This window comes from Tasmannia lanceolata, unplaced genomic scaffold, assembly GCF_043159265.1.
Source record: "Tasmannia lanceolata isolate RefF3 unplaced genomic scaffold, GAP_Taslan_0.1 ptg000005l, whole genome shotgun sequence".
Taxonomy (NCBI): domain Eukaryota; kingdom Viridiplantae; phylum Streptophyta; class Magnoliopsida; order Canellales; family Winteraceae; genus Tasmannia; species Tasmannia lanceolata.
The window spans coordinates 22,392,075-22,416,107 of NW_027518682.1; the positions used below are offsets into that span (position 1 = coordinate 22,392,075).

At 38.7% G+C, this 24,033-nt stretch overlaps 2 protein-coding genes across 5 annotated transcripts in view; both read right to left on the bottom strand.

The window, feature by feature from the left end:
- Positions 1 to 14,183, bottom strand: part of LOC143877983 (uncharacterized) — a 34,827-nt gene extending 20,644 nt beyond the window's left edge. For 2 of the 4 annotated variants that reach the window (XM_077380353.1, XM_077380352.1), the window contains exons 1-5: positions 13,303 to 14,183; positions 10,900 to 11,176; positions 10,567 to 10,752; positions 4,185 to 4,337; positions 1,739 to 2,245 (exon numbers count right to left, since the gene is read on the bottom strand). In XM_077380353.1, the coding sequence (XP_077236468.1) occupies positions 1,739 to 2,245; positions 4,185 to 4,337; positions 10,567 to 10,752; positions 10,900 to 11,176; positions 13,303 to 14,063 (1,884 nt within the window). In that variant the 5' untranslated portion in view covers positions 14,064 to 14,183. The remainder of the gene's footprint in view (positions 1 to 1,738; positions 2,246 to 4,184; positions 4,338 to 10,566; positions 10,753 to 10,899; positions 11,177 to 13,302) is intronic. The other 2 variants (XM_077380350.1, XM_077380351.1) reach the window with 2 other exon arrangements.
- Positions 14,184 to 14,975: 792 nt separating this feature from the next.
- LOC143877985 (GDSL esterase/lipase 5-like) lies at positions 14,976 to 23,490 on the bottom strand. The gene is made up of 5 exons (XM_077380354.1): positions 23,088 to 23,490; positions 21,833 to 21,951; positions 19,246 to 19,476; positions 17,975 to 18,233; positions 14,976 to 15,382 (listed from the first exon to the last, which is right to left on the bottom strand). Exons 1-5 carry the CDS (start codon positions 23,359 to 23,361, stop codon positions 15,078 to 15,080), a joined length of 1,188 nt encoding a protein of 395 aa, XP_077236469.1. The 5' UTR covers positions 23,362 to 23,490; the 3' UTR covers positions 14,976 to 15,077.
- Positions 23,491 to 24,033: the final 543 nt, after the last annotated feature.

A 24,033-nucleotide genomic window follows, 5' to 3' on the forward strand; every position in this document is an offset into this window, starting at 1 on the left:
GGCCTCCAATTTATGATAATATCCCTTTAAAATAACTACAATCATATCATTTCCTTCTAAATCATCGAAAGAAATAAAATTCCAAGAAAAAATTTCCATCAGAAATGTTTTTCTTACAATCCAATCAGGCCTAAGTGATTTAACTGTTATGACCTATGCTACAGTGTCATTACAGCTTTTACCCACAATTGGAATATCAGACATGCCAGTATTATTATTTTTTTCTAGGAGCATAAAAATGAATTGAACATCCAGTGAAGTTTTTCACCACATCAGATTTAAGATATAAGAAAGATCATAAGCTCCATTAGAGCATAAGTATTTAATACACATTAAAGCTGAGGAGTAGAACCTAATACTGATTGTTGTGGTCCGAACCAATCAGTCCTTATTATCACATGCAAAACAAAGAACAAGACCAAGGAGATCATGAAGAAGAGAACAACTCGATACACAAATCCAACTAAAACAAAACAAAACGAAAAAAAACAAGAAAACAAAACAAAATGCCCAAGGAGAAAATTGAAAACAACCATCTCATCTCTATTAATTCCAAAACGTAAGAGTCGATCCACTTCGCAATTAGCTGAACGCCAAATGTGAATAAATTCCATCTTATGACCCCCATTCACCGGGATCTCTTCGACAGTATTAGCAAATTTCTAGGGGAAAAAGTTGTCATCCCTCACCCATCTGATAACATTAAACCGATCAAGCAGATTCTGATCCACCAATCTGATGTCAAAGAGGAGAGCCTGCACCTCAGCCTCATTAGAGTTCTTCTCACAATAGGACACAAGAAAGGTTGTCTAACCTCCCGATAAAACCCATCTGAGCCCGCGGTGCTTATCTTTTTCAACACAAAAAATAAGATGAGGACAATTATGTTCCAGTTTTTTCCCAAAAGCACAAAAAGAAATGAGCAATATCCCTCCCACATTCTCATTAAACAAAAATTATAATACCATAGCCTTCTTCCCAAATAAATCAGCCATAGAAATGACTGAGCTCCAAAATCAACAACTCAATCTTATTTACATACATTTTTCAGATCCCAAGTGACGCTCGGAACTGTATTAAAATTTCCATTTCAGAGGTCACATCAATATAACTGAGTTAAAAGTAGGAGGAGAGGACAGGACTACCCACAAGTTAGATATTAAAGAAGACAAATAAAAAAAAATCCAAACTACATCATCAAACTAGAATTACAAAGATAAAACAAGCGTAGTCATACATATTATAGCCATAACTATCTAAGATCTTCAACATGTTCATGCTGAAACTAAAGGTTATAAAGCACTTAGACATATGCAACTTTACGAAGGCATGACCACCAGACGCAAACACTTGCAACCACTGCAGAAAAACAGACAAGCAGACACATTTGTGCTGTTATGATATATTATAATCTAATTATTAATTAATAAAATATATAGTACAGAGATCTTTATGCAGGTTCTAAATAACAAGTGCATAAATAATATAAGAAACACAATAGATAAGATATACGAAAGCTTTTTCCACATATCCCTGTTAAAACATTCGACAAGCTCAACTAGAGATTTTTCAAAATGCAGAAGCATCACCGTAACATAGTTTGGACGGAATCAAACATGTTATTTGTACAATTTGGTGTTATTTGTAAATTTGGTAAGGCAATTCATATACTGCAGTAATGGTTTGCATGAACACACCATTATCATCAGAACAAGAAAGTGAAGTTATAAAGCGATACCTTCCTCTTCTGCTCATCTGCTAGTGTACCAGGCATAGTTACATCAAGCATGTTCATAACAAATTCTGCTGTCTGTGTTACTTGGCTTCTTTCGCTCTCTAATGGATTATCCCCTCCCTCTTTGACTAAATCAGCATCAACTGTCTGGGTTACTTGGCTTCTTTCGCTATCTAATGGATTATCTCTTGTTTCTAAATTAACACCAACTTTATTTGAGACCTGATTGGCACTTTCTGCAAGCACATTTCTGTTCCGATCTGCAGAAAAACCATTTAGAACACCCAACTGGGTATGATTCAAGAGAAGATCCACATTCTCATCCTTATAACTTAAATAAGAATGACTAGGATCATAACTACTGGGAACACCATTCCCAGTAGAGATTTTCTTATCGGATGGTCTGCCTTCAACCAACACTAAATCTTTTGATGGATTGATGGTGACATCCACATCCTTCAGAAGAGGATGGCGACCCTTTAAAAGTGCAAGCTCCACTGCTGCAAGCCACTGCAGGAAATGCATGAATAAAATAAGAAATCACTGGAAAGAAGTGAATGGTTTAGCATCCAATGATATTACAGGTCAGAAATCAAATAAAATTCAAGGAAAAGAGCAGTATTAGACCGTGTTATTTGAACCCTTTCTTCAGTTATTCTTGTTGAGGATAGTGAAGTTAAATAGGGCCCACTATATTTGTATTTAGTTCACTAGAATGATCTATTTTTATGTTTAGTTGATAGTGACCAACACTAGTGGCATGCGTGAAATATCTTCATGCTGAATCTTGCAAAATACAAAAATATGTGTGGTGATTCCATGTCATTGTTGTGAATATTCATCCATGAAAGTAGAAAAGAAGAAACAGAAGAAGGAAGATGAACAGGAGAATGATAGAAAGAAGTGAGGAAAGAACTAGTGACGATTGTTTAGAAGAAGGAAGATGAATAAGAGAAGGAGAAGAAGGAGAGAGAGAGAGATGACTAAAGAATTAGTGAGGGTTGTTCTCTCCCACCACCCACAAATTCTTCTGTTTATAAGATTAAAATTGAAATTATTCCAAGTATGCCATTAGTGATGGGCCCTATCAACTAAACATAAAAATAGATCATTCTAAAGAACTAAGTACACAAGAGAAGTACAGTGGGACCTATTCAAATGTTTTCAATAATTCTCTTATTTTCCAAGTTCAATAATTCTACTTGTTGAATTTTGGAAGTCAATTGACTCTAAACATAACTCAGCCAATCGGCCATTGATCATTGCCATAGCAAATTGGAAATAAGCTGTGTTTCCAAAATACCGACTCTAGACTCATTAGCTTTGCATTCCTTTTGAGCTGTGTCAAAGCTAATGCATTTCAAGGCTAGTTATGGGTTCCTAGGAGTGAACTGGATGAAATCAAATCGAATGATTTTTTTTTTTTAAATGGCTCAATCAAATCCAAGGATTTTAAGAGAATTAACTTTGGATTTTGGGAACAGGGAAGACGGTTAATTTTAGCAACTGGCCCAATGAATTGGCAAAGATCCGACAATTGGATCTCATTGAGATTTTTGGTAGAGAATAAATAATCGATGATAATATCCAAAATTGAGAGCCACCTGATCACGAGTGATCAAATCTGAGTGCATTTTCAATCTGCGGAATTTGACAATACCTAGATATCGATCTGAGCCTAGATCATAATCCCATCGTTGGATCAGGTGGAGAATTGAGTACGTGATGTCGGTTATAGCCTTGAACAAAAGTCTAAAGTCTCAATCAAATCCGTCCATTAGATCGATGGATAGGATCACTTGTTTTGCACTGTTTGTGAAGTGACAACAATCCAACCCAAAGTTTGTAGAAATTAGATCAATAGAAGAAAGAGAATATCAAAGGACAAGGAAGTAGTAGAATTCAGACCTCCAACTAAACCAAAGGCATCACACCAGTGGCTCCCAAAGGCTTCACTCCCATGGCTCGATCATGAGCATCACACCCTCATCTTCCAAGATACGCAAGGTTCAAAGGGCTCTTAACTCTCACGTAGAACAGTTTGACTAAGTTCAATCCCAAAATAATGAAAATACCCTATGCTCAATTTTTGAGAATATTAAATTGGACTCAAACTTTGATGGGCCCTACTTGCATTTTAGACCCTTCCGAAACACTTCCGGTGATGGTCGCCTTCGCTTCTTTGGTTTTGGATGGTCCCCGTCAGTCAATAGTTCAAAAATCAAAACATCTAACTGACGAATTTCCCCTCGTCATTTGAATACAAACACAATTGAAGAATGAATACAGCAGCAGCAAAATCATAACCAAAAAAAGTATGGAGGCTGCGAAAATATTGAATTCCTTTTGGAATGCATACCTTTTATTGACACATTATATAACCCAATGCATATGCACCAAGAAATAGTTAAACTTTGTTGAGAAGGATATTAAAGAAGTTAATCACTACCTCAATGACAAGACTCTGGCACCATGGAATAGCAGACCTCTCCTTTGTGATAGTACTTGCAGGCATACAAGAACATAGAAGCAGGCTTGTAAATGGATTTTCGGCAATTGAACTGCGTGGAATAGAGATGAGTGGTACTGTTCCATCGTCGCTCTGCTAAAGTAACAAGAGAATTGTCAAGAATACAAAACTGGAGAGAAAAATACTATGCATGAAAAAGTTTTACCGCTAAAAGATAATAAAAGTAGATGATTCATTTGAAGGCTACATATAAAATCTGAAACTCCTCAAAATATAGCAATTCTTTTATCCCCATTGATGAGAAGTTAAATAGAATGCCAGCAGCAGAAAATTCTGTACTAAGAAATAGAAACAATACTTAAAGTACCACTTATAGCCCCATAAGAATCCTTAAAAATAAGTTTGTGAAGCCATATAGTCCTCAAACTACTAAATCTAAATGTTTGCAACAAAAGTAACTTGGTTTCAACTTTCAACAACAGCGAAATGAAGAATTCTATCACTTCTGTGCAAAATTTTTATTTTTCAAAATTCAATATATAAGAGGTTTTTTTGGGTAGGTACGTGTCTCAATATATATATATATATATATGAGAAAAGGGTTCCTACGCTCGAGCGAAGATAGCTTATCTGCGCTCAAGTGCTGGAAAGGGGAGTGGGGCCACATTGGGGGGGTGATCCTAAGCATTCATTTGACAGCTCCATTGGACTATCTTAGGGTGTCCATTTGTGGGGCGAAAAATGGACAAATACTGTTTGTCCACAAATCTGCCCATTTTTTGCCCCACAAATGGACACCCTATGGTGATCCAATGGAGCTGATTTTTGGTGGACACCCTATCCATGAAAGGGCCCATCAAATGAATGCTTTGGATCCCCCCCCCCCCCCAAAAAAAAAAAAAAATGTTGCCCACCTCTCTCTCTCTCTCTCTCTCTCTCTCTCTCTCTCTCTCTCTCTCTCTCTCTCTCTCTCTCTCTCTCTCTCTCTCTATATATATATATATATATATATATATAGTATAGGGGGCGAGGTTTCTGAGCTATAGCAGCCTGAGCAAGCCACTATAAACACACCATCTCCATGTTGTTTGACTCATCCTACGCATTCATTCTATAGCACCTCACACAGATAGGGTATTCCTAATAAACCATCTCCATACCATAATCCTAACCATTAGATCTATAGGAGCCTAATTTCTAGCCATCCATTTTAAACCTCCACAAATCATAACCATAACCATAACCTATAATCCTAACCCTAACCATACCATAATCCTAACTATAACCTATACAATGAAGGGGATGGATGAGTCAAACAACTATGGGAGATGGTGTATTTAGAGGGCTGCTCAGGCTGCGCGATAACTCGGAAACCTTTTCCGTGTGTGTGTGTGTGTGTGTGTCTATATATATATATATATATATATATATATATATATATATATATATATATATATATATATATATAGAGGAAAATGATTGTGCGCTCGACCGCACCAAGCTTTGGTGCGGTCGAGAGCCCAAAACTCATGTGGGCCCACATTGTTAGGATGGTCCAAAGCATTCATTTGCAAGGCCCCATCATAGATAGGGTGTGTACAAAAAATCAGCTCCATAGGATCATCCTAACCCATCCAAAAATGGAGGGCAAAATGGACAGACACCGTTTGCCACAAATCTGCCCATTTTTGCCCTCAACTTTTGGAGGGGTTAGGATGATCCAATGGAGCTGATTTTTTGTACACACCCTATATATGATGGGGCCTTGCAAATGAATGGTTTTGATCACCACAAAAAGTGTGGGACCCATGTGTTTAAGCCCTCGACCGCACCAAAGCTTAGGTGCGGTCAACCGCACACTCCTTTTCCTCATATATATATATATATATATATATATATATATATATATATATATATTCAGAAATCCAGATCCTTGCATGAATCTGAATGGTCACATTAGCATACTATACATTTCAAAGAGCAATTCATCATGAAATTACCATGTTATGTATGCCACTGGATATCACTGGAACAACCAATAAACAATAAAAGAGCAAGGACACGTAACATGGGCAACTGAAGACATCAAGAGATATTGCAGGATAACATGATTTGTGGCAAAATGGAGGCTCTTCTAGTGTCATACCATCGCTACATAAGGTTTAAGGCATCAACATGGCATGCCATTAATGCATGAAATGTTGCAAATAACCAACTGCATGTATAGGCACATTGGAGAGACATCATCTTCTGTCTAATTGTCATCATTGCTCCATAAAACAATATTGTCCTTTCAAGTTGTGAATTCTCTCACCATCCATGGGTAATTCATGAATATAAAACCAGATTGATGAGTTATGTACCTCTCATCTGACCATGGCTGCTACCTGACAGCAAGATTATAATTTTACATTAAGAACAATGCCTAAGGAAAAGCCAAAAACAGAACATGGACTGCCCCACTAACTCATTAGAAAGAGACCCAAATCAGAACCTAACCTTGCATTGATACCCTTTCAGAAGTGATGTTAATAAAGAAGGGACCATGATTCTTTTAAATATGGAAGCAACAGAGTAATCAACAAAAAACGACATGGACATGACAAATATCAAATAATTATAGAAATAATGAGGCTTGCCTCATTAGGTACATTTTAGGGTAATACAAGGACCGCCCACCATATGACAGGCATACAGGACTAACATGACCTCATACAGGACTAACATTACCCCGTAACAGCCTAACCTCTACTGAGGTGAACTTACAGAACTGAAGCTATATAATGAGCTTGTTATCTGCTGGATCTGGTACAAGAAAGTTGACATGAAGGAAATAAGCACCAAATTTAGTTCAATAAGTTACAGCATAGAATTGAACCTGCAGCAGATTTGAGAACCCCAAAATGCATTATAATAGCTAGTGCAAGGTTCAAGAACAATCTAAAGCAATGTTCAGAGAACAACCCCTAAAACAAGTAAGAGTATCCCCAGTCTGATGAGTAATTATGATACACGGGTTTACAAGGAAAATAATAAAAGGGTCAAAGGGAGTTGCTCATCATATGAATAGCAGCTCAAGGTTTACAAGCCATGAGGAACCAGAAGTATCTGAAACACTACAGATAGAGTGTTCGTGACGGAGAGATAGGACTAATGGCACTAGAGATCCTTCATCAAATGAAGTAGCAGTAGATGGGATGTCTAGTAGAGCTGAAGTGGATAGAGTAGAAGTGGAGCACAAAATGCCTGTCTAAATGAATGGGAAGTTGCACAGTACAAATGCTCGATCAGCTGTTATGATATGCTCTCAAAAGATGCTAACCCACAGTGACTTGGCTTATTCATAGATTTGGTTCTGGCTTAGGTTCGTAGTCTGACACTCACTAGTTCTGAAATGACCCCAGTTTGGTTATGACTCAGGTTTGTAGTCTGACATTCATTGGTTGTAAAATGACCCCAGTTGGGCTAGGAGTGTAGGACTAGCCAGTTCACTCAGTTCTTTTTCAAATCATTTGATTCCCAAACTGGTTAGCTTCTGTGGTTCTATTGGAAATTGGCATGATAGATATCACCATTCGCATTAGGACCCACTATAGCCCCATAAATGCAAAATGGTTCAAGGTAGAAAAAATTAAGAGTATAATAAAGATTGAATGGTACACAAAACAACTGAAGGTAAATGAAGTTTGAATGACGACGGAATGCTCACAAACAATTCGAATGCTAGAAGCGATGACTTGATATCGATTTTTTATTGTTGTTCTCATTTTGGCCCATGGCTGCGTCTAAGTTTCCTAGTGTAGTTTCTTTTCTGATTGTACTTTTTTCTCTAAATTAGAAGCATGATACCATAATTTTATAAGTAACTTTTAATAATGAATTATAAATTCTAATGGATATGTGCGAACATTAATAATGAATTATAAATTCTAATGGATATGTATGAACCTTAATTGTGGCAACACATACATATTTATTAATATAGAATATACAATCTCCACTAGATACTCCAGGGGTACAAATTACAAATAATTTGGAAGTACTTCAATTTGGCTCCATTAATAAGCAATTTACAGATACTAGAAACTACGGTAGAGGTCTAGTTCTGTACAGTGCAATTAGTTGTCAAACTCTTACGAGTCATACGAGTCAAATCTCGAGTCGAGTCGAGTCGCTAGGCTTTCGAGTCGAGTCGAGTCGCTAGGCTTTCGAGTCGAGTCGAGTCGCATGGGTGACTCGCCTCTATTGAAGACTCTTACGAGTCGTCCGGTGACTCTTACGAGTCGAAAAAGCTAAGACTCTTATGAGTCAAGTCGAGTTGCTGGGCCTGGGCTTTCTTGTTTTGATGGTTGAAAACTTGGAATTTGGAACTTAGAACTTTATTATTATTTTTTAAATGGTAGTAATTGCATTAAATGCGAAAAAAGACCGGGGAGGTCTATACAAATAAAGAGACATAAAATGAAAAAGAAAGACAAGAACAAGCCCCACTGCAAGGGTCAAGGAGGAACGAAGTCAAATAGCACAACTCTCTCCCTAGAGACACAACTCTCTCCCTAGAGACACCATCTCTAGCTAAACTGTCCGCCACACCATTAGCTGACAGTCTATGATTGAAAGAAATCAATGCATTCCCCACCCTATCTTGGATCTCATCGAAGAAAGAGGCAAATCTCCAAGGGAAGGAATGAGAGCCACTAAGCCACCATATCACATTTAGCAAGTCTCCTTCACCTTATTCAAATCTTCATTCTCAAGATACCTTATTCCTTGGTACATAGCACGCACTTCAGCTTCATTAGCGTATGCGCCAATGGGACACGCAAAAGCCCATTTCATAGCTCCAAATTCATCCCTCAAGACTCCCCCATTTCAGGTAGAACCATGGTTCCCCATGCTAAACCTGTCAAAGTTTAGCTTCAAAAAATCATATGCGAGAGGCTCCCAGTCTTCGATAATCTTGGGCTCTTGGCCTGAACCACCATAAATCTCCTTCCAACCATATCAAAAATCATGGGTGGATACAAATCTAAAGCAAGGAAGGGTTTCCCCCATGATTAAGTTCCAATCATAACTTAATTATTTTTGTGCATGCAAGTTACAAGCATATAGTTATTTATATGCTTGGCTTAGTGCTTTATCTATGTGCTATTTGGTTATATTTTTTAGTTTTTACATGCTTCATCTTTTGATATATTATGATTTATTTTCCAACTAAATTTCTGTTCTTGTCAAAAACTCTTACGAGTCACGAGTCGGGTCGAGTCACGAGTCATAAAATTAAGAAATTGAGTCACGAGTCGAGTCACGGGTTGACAACTATGCGTGCAAAAGATCGAAGGTTAAGATGTCAAGGCAGACAGGAAGAAAACACTAAGATAACTTTGCAGTTACAACTAACTGTACAGGTATCATCAATCATGCAATATGACACAGATGTGATAAAGAACAACCACACCCAATGGAACGACGTGTTTATCGTACAGTGAAGTGAAAAATGCGCATGCTTCCATATCTTATTCATCAAAAATATTTTCCAAATTCAATATCTTGTGCGTAGTGAATGTGTTAAATTGGTACTTTCAATATTCCAATCATGAACCCTTCATGTCAGCATGTTAGCAACGGGTAGAAACATTGCACAAAGAACAAGCCACAAGTGAGTAAAACACACAACACTCATATTTTTCAATTGCAATTCTCACCGAAAGTTATTTAAGCCTCAAATATAACAGGGGTTTCCCCAACAAGAAAGTAGAGCATAGTAACCAGAAGATTCCTAGTTGAGTGGGAAGCTCGCTTCCAAAGATAAATTCTTCTCGCTTCTCAAATTTAGGGGAAGCAAGTTTTCTACATGCTTCCCCTTAACTAAGAGTATGCTTCTTATTTAGGTGAATATGTTTTCCTTGCTTCGTATTTAGATGACTATTTTTTCGTTGCTTTTTATTAAGGTGACTATTTTAGGGAAACGATAAATTTTCCCCTCTATTTACCAGGGCCATCCCCTCCTAGAGGCTTCGTAACTATTGAAATATGTCACAAAAACACTAAAGAATGTGGTAATGTTGCTACCCATTACTAGGGCCCCCGCTTCCCATATTGCTTCTCGCACTTGCTTCCACTCTGACAATTATGATCGAGAACCATGTGCATATTACACAGCCTATGCGTAATTGCAAATACAAGTGTATACAGTAGTATAGCCTCCATATCAGCAATGTCATGTAGCAAAATAACAGGACTTACTCAAGTAACCTTGTAATATGTCTACTAACCAGTAAGCAAATCAGTTCTAATAGATATGTGTTAGTGCGACATGTATTCAAAATGTGTGCCTGTCTGAAGAGCACAGGATGTATGCCTGTATAAAGAGGACAGGAATCTTCAGGTTGCCAACCAATTTCCTTGTACTAGACTTTGAGTAGAACTCGTCAATGGCCTCAAACCCATAAGAAATCATAGATATTGCTTTCTCAAAATCACGCAAAGAAGTGGCTGACAGACCCTCTGTAATATTAAACCCTTTTGTTCTGCCTTGAAAGAGTTTCTACAAGCACACAAGTAGTATTAGCCAGTAGTTCAGGACAATGTAACTGAATTGCTTCTATCATTGAAAAGAAAGGCTTTTTGCTTCTTAGTTGAACAACACAGTAATTGAAAGCTGATACGCTCATCCATCGAGATAATCACGAACCTTGTTAGCACACAGAATATCTATCAGTCCACCTGTGAGCTTTTGGTCCAATGCAATATGATGAGGGAATGACCTTGTGGCTTCCTCCAAATCAAAGGGATTATCTATGCAAGCGGCAGCTGTAAGAGGTGTTCTCTCTTCCACTTCACCCAGGTATTTTGTCAGCATATTTGCACCATATCCCCATCCAATACTCATCAATGTTGTCCATGGTCTTGACCTATTGATAAACTGTATAGCTGTGCTGATATCATCACTGTCAGCAGCGGTAAACAACCTACATAAATAAAAAAAGTGGGGGGTTTAAATGATCCTACAATTAGAAAAGCATATTCCATGTAATTCCAAATATACAGTGACAGAACAAGATTAAATGGTTTTACAATCTTGTACATATTGGAAAGGGAATCCTAAGAATTTTTAGCATGGAGATAATGATCAAAATCTGAGGCAAAATCATCAGCACGCTAGAAGAAGCCAATATATCATATTCCCACACACCAAACTAGAAACAAGAAGCATTAGAATAACGAAATACACAAATGGCTCTGAGAGAAAAATCATGCATCCCAATGTGGAAAGAGATTTGAAGGATAGTAACTACTTTCGCCTCCATCAGAACGTGTGGAGTAACAGTTAGAATGTTACCGGGCCCACTAGAGGCAGGCAGTCTACTATATTCCCACAATGGACAGTTCATAGCTGGCTTCAGCGTTCATTTAGACGTTCAAACCGGCCAAGTGGCTGAACAGGCCACATTAGGATTGGGTTAACTTGCTTCCGATCTGCAGATCCAAGTTATTGATCAAAGATGACTCCACACATGCAACCCACATGATCACATCTACAAGACCACGTCAATAGAGACATGGGGACATGCCTAGGTATGGGATTAGGTGGGGCCCCGCCTGGTATGGGACAGGTTTAAAGGGCCTAGCCTGACGCGTTCCATCAGTCCTAGCCTCCTAGGGTTTTTGATTAATTGGATAGGTAGCTAACATTTGGCATCAGAGCAACTGCCATATCAAGTGTTCAAGTCATAGAAGAGGCGACTTGTGAAGAGGATTACGTGGTTAAAAGCTAGAGTGAGAGCCGTCAGAGTGAAAGTTACAACTTACAACAGAGTTGACTGTCACAGAAGGGGCAACCTATGGAAAGGTCTACCTAAATAAGGCCGGAGTGAAAGCCGTAGGAGAGTAGGCCATTGAGCACGACGGATGTGGAAGCGTGGTGGAATGTTACGGTCCTAAGTGTAGGACCCAGCCTGGCAAGGGATAGGTTTAAAGGACGTTCCATCAATCCTGGGGCTTTTAGCGTATTGGTTAGGTACCATTTTTTTATTGGTTAGGTATCTAACAATCTACTACAAGGGTTCTGCACTCGTTGCCAAATTTACTCACTGGATGGCTCCCACTCATATTTAAAAGCAAATTCCTCAGGGACAGACCTGCCTCTACTGCATCAACTCGTAAAGGTATTGAGTTCTAGCTTTACACCACCCCAGTAAATATGTCTTCAAGTTTAACTTAAGATGCCTCTAGATTTATACATACCTGGCATAGTGCGTAATCTTCAACCCAAAAAAATAAATAAATATATAAAACATTGAGACAGTTAAGTTCTTGAAAGATGTGGGGCATTTCTAATCCTCAAACCAATGCAGTCCCTTGACAGTCTCTTAGAATCTGTACATAATGTTGCTCAGATATGTTAACAGGGACAGGTTAGGTGAGGTGTAGTCTTGATAATCGAGACCAAGGGGAAGTAGTAAATCCCCATCATGGACCACCTTCTTAGCCCTAGTCCCAATTTTTCAGAAACATTTTTCATTTGGTCAAGCAGATTTTGGGCTGCATACCCCAAAACCATCAAGATTCAGGAAGCAAAATTTAATGAATAGAAAATCTGGTGTGAATTCATAATAAACTGACATGAGTGAGATACATCAGTCATAAATATCTTATGGACAGGATCCTCGTAATAAAATTTCTTCCAACTAATTGAAAAAGAAAAATTGATCATGATAAGATCTAGAATAATCCATTTCAAAAAAAAAAAAAAAATGAATGAGCGCACACTATTTCATTGTGGACAAAGGAAACATAGTGTGCATGCATACTCCATACTCCCAAGTCAAACTGTGGTAGCTATATAACACCTAATTCAGCTTGAGAATCCGTTCAATCAAATATGCATGAAATTGAATTGAAATGCCAGAACTCAAAAATGCACAAATATACATTACGGCACTCACTTCCAAAACCACAACATATTAAACTACCTCCAGGCAATTGTATACAACCCAAAATGTCCCATACGAAACAGTCTGAGAGATAAGCACATGAAGATGAACCAATCTAATAGTGTAAGTGTTTAAGCAAAAAACACTAAAAAAATGCTTACCGTGCAGTGGTCAGCGGCGAACCAGCACATCCTCTAGGGTTCATGACAATGGGAAAACACCCATTTCTGAGTGACTCGCAGACAAAAGAGCGTATATTCCTATCCATACTCCCCTCAGCTGTCCCAGGAACAAGCAACAGTGTTGTGTCCAACCCATGTTCCTTAGTCAAATCCAAATTTGCTGGCCAATCCAACGATATAACCCCTCCATCATCAGCGCTGATACAAATGCGCTGATAAACGAGATTATCCTCAAAACCCCCATCTCTCCTCTCCGAAACCTCAATGCTCCCTCTATTCAGATTCACAAAATGCCGTTCTTCCTTCACGAGCTTTTCATTCAGTCCTTCCAAAAGCTCGCTGTCCTCGAAATCTATAGAGGGGCAACGAAGCAAGACAAAGCGATTGAACGGTGTAGGGCTCGTGAACAATATCCAATTACCGATATTAGAATTTTCAGAATCCGATGCTTTTCGACGAGACAAGTATAAAGCGAGGCTTGACGCGAAACCTATAGCTGGAGCGATTAGATGCAACGAATTCATCAAAGGGAGCTGAGAAATCATGTTCTGGAACAGATTCTCGAAAGAATGCCGTAACCCATTGCTGACCGTGGAATTCCGACGGATTTTTAGACGCCGACGTTTCCAAATGCGAAATTCGCGGATTTGGAAGTTTCTGTGGAGAACAATGGGATTTTCTGGAAGGAAAAACGATGATCGGGGTCGAAGATGCGAGCAATTCGATCTGATGAAACTCATTTGTAAACAATTCGATCAATGGTTATTGGAACTGATGAGATTTCGTAGAGGAAGGCTAGGGTTTCATCTGAGAGAGAGAGAGAGATAGAGGGAGGGAGGCGAGGAGCTGTCCAAAAAGGACCCTTTTTATAGTTTGCTTGGCGAACAGTGTTCGCGCCCCGAAAGTGAGAGTGTGATGGGGCCCAGGACCCTGAAATCTTGCTACACTGCGGCTAAAATTTGAAGGCAACATAAAAGTGGGGCCCCCTTGATTCACCTCTTCAAAACCATACACGTGGCGTGCACCCTCGAGTTAAGGATAGAGTCTCATGGAGATGAAAACTGGGACGGGCCAGCCCGAGAGTGACAACCAAGCCCATATGGAACTGGGCTTGGATGGACATTTCCACTCTCGAGTTCGGCTTGGGCCTTTTCGTTTAAGGCCTAGTAAAAAACGGTTGTGCTCGAGCTTACCACATACATAAGTACTCAATAAACCCCGCATGCTTCGCGATTCAACGAATCTTCAGCTGGAATGACCCCATGGGTGGCATGTGAAGCCTAAACAGGGCCCACCCAAATAAAATTAGTATGATAGGGAAGTGATATACTCGCCCCTTTTTCTTCCATGGGACAGCACCTTCTAGTGTATTTATGACGACCCTTTTACACTACAAGTCGCTGGCTGAAGGAAGAAAGGGGGGCAAATATATAATTTCCCGTGTGATACTCAACTACTCAACTCAACTAAGCCTTTGTCCCAAACTAGTTGGGGATCATTTCCCGTGTGATATAGACCCAATATTTGGTAGGCCGTATCATGGAACCATCATGAGCAAAAAATGGACCCAAGTATGATTGCAAATGAAGATCCCATTTGCAAGATTGATCCCTGCACAAAATATAATAGTGTGATACTCATTTCAAGAGATATTTCCAGAAATATAATCCAATCCTAATTTTATTTTTAGTACACTGTCCATGTGGTACAAGAGCAAAGGGCTCAAACCAAAAGCAGTGGTGCACCATATTCCACTAAACTATGATGCTCGACCCCCCATCGTATCTATCATCAACAATATCTGCAATGGTGAGCTTCTCGTCACCGAAGAAGAGGCTCTCTAGATTGTAGGGCCCTACAGAGATAGGGGGCCCATTCCAGAACAGCTGGGCAAATTGTTGGTGGATCGTCTCCGTTGGATGGAAAGAATCCCACCATATGTATTCATCGGCAGTGTCGCAAAGTTGATACTCACTCGTTGCCGCCTTTGTTCCTCCGCAACTATAAATTCCCCCAAAAGGTCCCGTCCCACAACAAGCATTCACTCCATCCTTGAAATCTTCATGAACAAAGTAAGCTTGTGTTAGGACTTAGGAATTAGGATAACCCACAAACAATCTTAATCCCTACATCATTAAATATTATAATTAACTAACATAAAAAGATACAAATAGAAATGGTATATTTGTAAAATTTTCTAGTAATTTCACTAAACGTGGATAAATTACAAAGAGAATCAATGGTGCTTATATAGAGCACCTACATGATGAAAATATAAAGAAGAATATAATAAAGTTACCAAATAAGCTTACCTACCTCAATTTACCACCAAATCAAATCAAATCTTAAATCCTAATTTATTAAGCTCGCTCCATCCAATCAACTTTCCTAATCTTCCACCAAGATGATCCAACGATGGGATCTTCATACTTTAACATGCCCCCTCAAAAGTATGTGGATTGAAAAATCTTTCAATCCACATACGTTTGATTACAATAAAAAATTCCCTAATATGAAAATAGAATCCTTTGATTTGAAGAACACTGTTGTATATTGATGATGAATATCCCCTGATGTTGTTGCCGAATCTAATGATAACCGATAATGATTGCCGAAGAAGACACGCTTGTTGAGTCACGAAGAGGGCTTAAAAGCCAATAGATCATAGCATCAATGGGACTAGATGATACTCAAGCATCGATGGGCGAGTAGAAATTGGTCACTATGGACCAATGCCGGAACGGGCAAGAAATGGGTCACAATTGAGCAATGCCGGAATGGGCAAGAATGAGCCTCGATGGGCAAGACAACATGGGTCGGTTTTACCGATCCTCATGGTATTGAAAACTCTCTTTCAGGCACACACTTCAAAAGAAATGAAGCACCTCAACTAAAAGGAGATAATATTCCAGGCACGCACTTAAATAAGGTACCTCAATTGAAATACATTAAATGAGAACTTAAGATTTAAAAAAGAAGAGAGAAATTAAGAAATTAAGAAATTGAGAGGAGTGACAAAAACAATGGCTAAGGACATTGATGGCAAACAACAAAGATCATTGGGCATAAAAAGAGGGGTGCAAATATCAAATATGGGGATCTTTCACAAACGACAATAAAGGGGATGTTTGTAGAAAAATGAGGGCAGCACCTACTAGGAAAAAAAAACTTGGAAAAAGTATGAGAGAATGGGGTGGCTGCCTTTATCAATTTTGGTAGTTGGGGTTTAGGTAAGGACAAAAGGAAGCACGTGTATGGATCAAAGTTGGAAGGTGTTGTTTAGCACATTAATTTTCCTTCGATGGACATAATCTCTTTCCATTTTTTTTAATTTGTGATTTGCCTTTGTTAACATCCAGAGGCATCATGTGGAGACCAAGACATCCTTCAGGCAGAGAATCACCATTACTTGGGTACGGTGAGAAGCTAAAGAAGTGGGAGAAAGAGACACTGCGAAAGTGATCAAATAGAAATGACAGATTATACCGGCAACATGTCTGGTTCAACAAAAATCACAGCGGGAGACTACACCGAAGGGAGCAAGGGTGCAGAGAAGGGCGAGGCCAATGGAAATTTATGGAAAAGAGAGGCTCCAGTTTATGAAGAGTGGGGAAGCGTGATGAGGCGGGCTGCAAAAAAAAATCAAAATACCAACAATATATAAAGATCTAAGACAGGAACAAAGGAAAAGAACACAAAGAAATAAAAGAGAGTAATGGCCGGGCGGACGGCTAGATCTTGTGTTGTACTCAGGGCCTCAGGCTAGGTCCAATCGACCTGCTTTGATACCATGTAAAATTTTCTAGTAATTTCACTTAACTTGGATAAATTATAAAGAGAATCAATGGTGCTTATATAGAGCACTTACATGATAAACATATAAAGAAGAATATAATAAACATGGAAAGAGATTAAGTGAGAAGGGAAAGAGATCATTTAAATCTAATCTAGTTCTCTAATAAGCTTACCTACCTCAATTTACCACCAAATCAAATCAAATCTTAAATCCTAATATATTAAGCTTGCTCCATCCAATCAACTTTCCTAATCTTCCACCAAGATGATCCAACTGTGGGATCTTCAATTGTGACCAAAGGCCACTCCTTATGGTGAAACCAACCCATGTTGCTAGTGCCCAAAGGGCACTCCTTATGGTGCATTGGGAACATACACTCATTTCCAGCTAAAAGTATTCAAAGGTTTATAGGGATTTTCTAGGGTCCATCGCAAGAGGAATTTCACAGAATGTCTGTTGCATGAGAGCAGTTACAAAAATCTCAAAATGTACGTAAAAACATGTTCCCAGTGCACCTTAACGAGTGCCCTTAGGGCAGGGGCGGAGGCACATATAGCTTGAGGGGGGCCATGGCCCCCCAATGACCAATGCAGAACAGTGTAAATTAATCCGCCCCCCCCAACTGTTAATTCCTGGCTCCGTCCCTGCCTTAGGGCACTAATTAGCGAAACCCGAGAAGGGAAACAGGGTGTATACTAGAATCCCAAGCAGTGATAGCGAATAAAAACAGCCATGATATTGAGCGGCATTAATTCTCATGCACGGTTCTCTCTGTATGTGTGCGCGCTTGTGAGAGAGAGAGAGAGAGAGAGAGAGAGAGAGAGAGAGAGAGAGAAGGGGGGGCATAGAAAATACTATATTTGGAAGGATTGTCCATCCTGTCGCTGAGCCAGTTGTAGAAATTGGAATGGGAATATTTGAAGCCTTTAAAGATGTGTTCTAGGCTAGTGAGGACAGCCGAGAGAGCATTGTTGTGCGCTAATGCAAGTGCTGAAGCTTCTTCATAACAAACGCCATCCTTAGGGTTAGGGTTTAAGGCTCTTAGGGCGGGTAAGCAACCCAAAGGTGATAAGCCTAGGAAACCGAATTTCCTCCCTCCTTTCTCATACAATACCTGCAATAATGAAAACAACACCACATACCATCAATTACATATGCTTTAGAGAGAGAGAGAGAGAGAGAGTCCATAATATTTTGTACAATTTCATGACCATTGATCATTTTTCCCAATGCTTCATCAAATGCCACATGTCAACTTGAGAATGTGCCATGTGGACGTATGATAAGTAGTGTAGTGACACTCTTTAAGACATGAGGTTTCCATTTTTATTTTTATTTTTTTGGTTTCTTCATTCTTTTGGGTTCTAATAGAGATTCTAATAGCTATTTTCACTCTGTTTCCCTAGGGATGTTACTGGAAGCCTGATCCGGATCACCTGTCCACTTAACATTACTGTGATCCAAACCATTCATTTGGTAAATCCCAATCAATGGTTTGCAAATAGAAGATTAAGAGACAAATGAATAAAGATCCACATTTGAGTTCTATAAGCGATTGGTAAAACATGCATTTTCAAACAAAGTGATTTTCACATTATATAGTCGACAAGTCGAGCACCATCCGCCGAAATAATCAAATCATGCTGACCAAATGTGGACTTATCTAGATCATGCTTCTTACAACATCATTCCCCATTATCGTTCCTTTTTTTTTGTTGTTGAAGAAAGATAACTATATTTAGTGCACAAAAAGTGATTACAAATTAGGAGAGAGGATTCGGAGTAAACTGAGTCCCTTGATGCCCCATATTTAATCAACTGATCTGCTAGATGATTGGCACACCGAGGGACATGATCAAAAAAAAGAAAACTAACGTTAAATCATAGAACTAATTTCATCTAAAAACTTAACTAATCTCCATGGACCAATGCTCTTGCCTTGATTTCAAGAAATGACATTTGAAGAATCCCCTTCTGTCATATCATTACACTTTATCTATCTAATATTACGTTGATTTTCCTCAAAACTAAGCATGCATATGGATGTCAAATATCAATGATAAATTAGAACACATAGGGTGGATCAGTACTTTAAGCATGATCAAAAATAATAAAAGCTGACTCACTTGGATCACTTGTGTTAGGTTGCCTATGACCATCGCCACATATTCTTCGGGACCATAAGACTCGCGCATTTTAGGGTTTCCAAAGTAACCACCCAGATAATCATTACTTCCAACGCTAATGAAGTAAATGGCTTCAGATATCAGCTCCTTTGCTTGCCCAACTCCATGTTGTTCTGCCAATAATTTTTGCAGGTCTTCAAAGTACTTGAGCTGCTTTTGAAGATCTATCGCCTGAAAATAATGTAGTTTATATAGTGAATGGTTGGGGTTATTACAAAGAAGTGAAGGACAATTAGAGATGAAATATTCTATGATTTCTACAAATCTACACTGTGGGTGTTTTTGATTGCCAGAATCAGAGCTTGGATCGATATCCTATTCCGATTCCAGCATTTGGCTCAAAAAATGGACGGAATGAAGGGGAGGATATGAGTCATATGACACCTGGTGGAATTAAATGAAGAAAAATGATTGATTCTATTTCCCACCCCAATAGGCCAATATGTAGTATTCTGATTCTGCTCTGATCAGAATGAAATTTTTATTGAAATTTTTGTGAATTATATTTTTTATTTTAGTTTTTTCATTCTGTTTCCAAAGGTAACAGGAATAGGAATCGATTAGGAGAATCGGATTAGAATACCGGTTCTGATTCCTGATTTTGGTAATCCAAACGCAGCCTACATGTAAAGGGAAGCCTCCACCCCCTCTTATTTTTTCAAGGGGAAAAGAAACAAGAAAGACCGAAGTTTTGTTTTATATTAGGTGACCAACCACCGACCTTTCTAGAAATACATAGTAGCTAAAAGTCTAAAGTGTCACTGCTCTCCAATTATCTTCATTGTTTCAAATGTATTGGCATATGCTTAGAGATCGGATGATTAATCTTATAAAACTTTGTAATAATTAAGCATATTGTTAGTTGAATGACTTTTGATGTTTACTCATTTATAGAAATGGATTTGAATGTGATACTACTATAGAAAAGTGATTTTGAATGTGATATTATTAGTTGAATGATTATTAGAAATGTGATTTTGAAAGTGATATACAGAAATGAGATTTTGAATCTGATATTATTAGTTGAATAATTTTTGAATGTGATGTTATAGAACTTTGTAATAATTAAGCATAAGATTTGATGTTTACTCATTTATAGCAGAGCTGAAATACTATGGATTATGGAATGTGATATTATTATCTAGCATATGTTTGCTATGGAAGGAAATGAACGAAAGGGTATTGGAACGATTAGCAAAGTCCCCTCAATGCCTCATCATTAGCAGTGACAATTTCCTGGGATAAGGTCTTGCCCAGCTGCAGCTTCGTATCGGTGTATGAATTCATGCGTGGAGGTAGAGATATGTAATGGTATTGATCAGAGGCTGTCTATTTCACAAGCATGGAGCCTCCCAGCAGCGGGTATCTCAAGCTGAACTTTGATGGTTCAAGCACAGGGGACTCAGCTGTGCCAGATGGGATAGATTGTCTCCGGCGAGATGAGTATGGAAAACATGATGGGCTTTCCCAGATTCCATTGGGATTACGGATTTAAATGGGGCGGGGAACAGAGAGGTTTATCATGGCTTTAGGATGATAGACCCAAGGATTCTTGATTAGGTAGTGGTGAAGGGAGACTCCCTTAACGTTATTAGGTGATTGACGGGGGGTGTTCCTTATCCCTGACGGTTTACTCATTAGATGGAAGAGATATTGGATAGAGTGTAGGGCTCCCCTGTTTCATCTCATCATGTAAAAAGATCGGCAAATAAGCCGACAGATTAGGTATGGAGGGAGTCTCTAGGACTGCTTTGGAAACTTTTGACTTTCTCCCTCCTTAACGACTGTTTATATTTCAAGCTTTTGTTAGTTGTTTTCCGTAGCTTATATTAGTTGTTTTCCATTGCATTGTACTGATCATCTCGATCATTGGGTCCTCTCTATGTCTTTTTTTCGTCATTTATATAACTAGTTGCAGTCCGTGCAATGCAAGGGGCGACGAAAAAGTATGTTCTTGAAATATTTTTTTATTATAACTTAAGAGCAAAACCAAATGTTAAGGTGTAGAATTCCTTTTTTATAGGTGTAGAATGCAAAACATTAGTGTAGAATTATGTTGATAGATATAGATGAGAGATTTTAGCATCTATTTTATCTTTAATAGAAATGAAGTACGTAAAGAGGGGTTGCAACGTGGAATATAGAACGATTTGTTTTTCTAGAAAGAACTTTTGGAATTCCAAAAGTGTAAAACGGTATGCAACATTCCCTTCAAGCGTTTTCAAATTTAGATATGCAGTGAGGGTGTCACGTGGCGACACCCCAGCTTACCACATTCAGCCCACAAGTGTAAAACGGTGTACCACATTCAGCTTTATAGATATAGATAGATTCGTTGCCATTCAAAAAAAAAAAAAAGAACTTATTTTAAATCATAATTATTGCTCTAAAAAACAAAATTAAAGACTCACTCAAATTATTTATGCATTTACCACGAGATGCACTTATAGGACATAGTAGAATAACGATGATCCAAGGTGCTTGATTGAATAGAGGAACTTCAGATTTTTATGGAAGATTTACTTACCAGTCCTTGGTTGGTTTCAGGAAGAACCCCTGCTCCCCCAGAAGCAAAGTTAGCGCCATTGATAAATTCCACGGAAGGTTGTAGAAATGGAGGAATAATAGGTAGTGTAGCATATTCCGCTGCGTTAGTATAAAAAGAAATTTAAAAAATTAAAAAAAAAAATCAGTAATAAATCTCCCGTAACATAGAACGTGCACTACTAGCAAAACATTGATAAGCAAATCGTGAGTTTTTACATGCTGTCTGCACCTGTAGTCCAGTATTTTATGAAAAGTTCCGTAGGGACCACTTCACCGGATGATCCAAACCGTTCATTTTTTAGGCCTCAACGTAAATAGGCTGCACCCTTGTAGATCGTATCCAAAGGATGATCCTAACCATCCAATCTTCAGAGGTCCGGTCCTACCAATTAGAGGGTTAGGATCATCCTATGAAAATGATCTATGGTGCACAACCCTCTGCACTCTACCATGTTTTGCACTAACCCACCTTGTCGTTTATTACTTAAACAGTTGTCAGAGGTTGCCATTCAAAAATGATAAAAGCTGTCAAAGTTTATTTCCGTTCCCAAAAAGTTCAGAAGCCCATTAAAAAAGAAAATACAAGCTTAGTTTGTGAAATTATCAAAACATCGTGGTACCCATGGTTTAAAATTTAGACCGAAACCGAAATTTTCCTAAATTCAATTTTTCTCCCTTTACCAAATTTCAGTAATTTCGGTCCCAAATTTCGATTTAATGACATTATTTATTAAAAAAAAAAAGTGTTACAAAATTTCGGCCAAAATTTTGGAATTTCGGTCCGGAATTTGGAACCAAATTACCAAATTTTGGACCGAAATTTTGGTTTTTGATGGGATCCAAAACGGTTACAGAAACCGAAATTTTAAACCATAGGACCAATATCTTTAGTTATTATGTTTTTATATCACCGGCGGATGGCAGTCATAAAACGGCTTAAATGCCCTTGGTTAAACACCAATTGTAAAGTAAACGGTTGTCTGGAAGCTGGGAGGATTTATTTTAGAAAAAAATTGACAGAAAATAAGTTTTTCAATATTTGGCTAACATGGGTTCCTGATTTTTTCCCGGAATACAAAATTCCATCCCAACTAGACACTGAAATTTCTTTCTGCTTGGATCTGGGTAAAAAGTCATGAAATTTTTTCCATGCAAGGCAATTTCCAAGGTCTTAGTAGGCTTACAATTTCACATGAAATTGAAAGAAAAAAAGAACACCATTAGAATAAAATTACCGATGAAATCTACTATGACACGGCCATTGGAGAATCGACCGGTGGGACCTTCAAAGAAGCCATTCTGCCCATAAGGCGGATAATTCGCCTGGTTTTCCGGGACGGTTTGGATGTAATTGTTGTTGCCGGGGTCCACAGTTGAATCTCCAAAGATGAAGAAGGTTGGAATCTTTCTTTCTATTGAGCTCTGATAGGCCTTCGAGCTTATTGCCAAGAGAAGGAGGGTAAGAGAGAGGATTGGGAAATGGAAATAAGATGATATGAAGGACGCCATTTGTTAGTACATTTGATTTCCTTTGGCTAAGCGTTGGCAGCTTATTATATAGTAGATGCATATGAAATTATGAAGGACTTTTCAATTGGTAGAGGGTGGACGGTTTCAACAAGGAAATTTTGTCCACCTTCGGTACAAGTAAATTAAAAGGCCCCTCCTAGAACAAGAGTGGATAAGCACTGTCCTAAGTTTCTTTCAAAATATGAGAAATGCTAAACTCAGTGGCTCTCTGCTGTAGAAATTGGAGGAAAGGGGCCCGTAGTGGTTGCAAGTTGCAACTTCACCAAGTGCAGTAAATGCTCTTTTGACTTTTCATATTATAAAGGAGAGGGATGATAGAATGAAAGGCGTAATCCCGTGCTAGTGGTGCCACTCGGGTCAACCCGACCCAGCCCAGCCCAGCCCAAGGAACCCATTTTTCCAACCCGAACCCGACCCAATTCGACCCGACCCGTTTCCCAACCCGAGGAACCCATTTTTCCAATCCGAACCAGACCTGACTCGACTTCAACCCAACCCGACTCAACCCGAGTTTTTAAGCTTAAAAAGTAAAAAATTAAAAAAAAAATGTTAGGTTTCACTTAGGTCAGGTTGCCAAACCCTCAACCCAAACCCACCCCGGGTTGGAAAAAGTCAACCCGGACCTAAACATGACCCGACCCAACCTTTTTT

Excerpts from the sequence above, each read along its gene's own strand:
- LOC143877985 (XM_077380354.1), bottom strand. The coding sequence starts at position 23,361 with ATGGCGTCCTTCATATCATCTTATTTCCATTTCCCAATCCTCTCTCTT. Across the intron at positions 21,952-23,087 it reads TGTCATAGTAGATTTCATCG|CGGAATATGCTACACTACCT; the intron begins GTAATTTTATTC and ends ATACTAACGCAG. Across the intron at positions 15,383-17,974 it reads GGACAATCCTTCCAAATATA|ATTTCAAGGATGGAGTGAAT; the intron begins GTATTTTCTATG and ends TTGTTCATGAAG.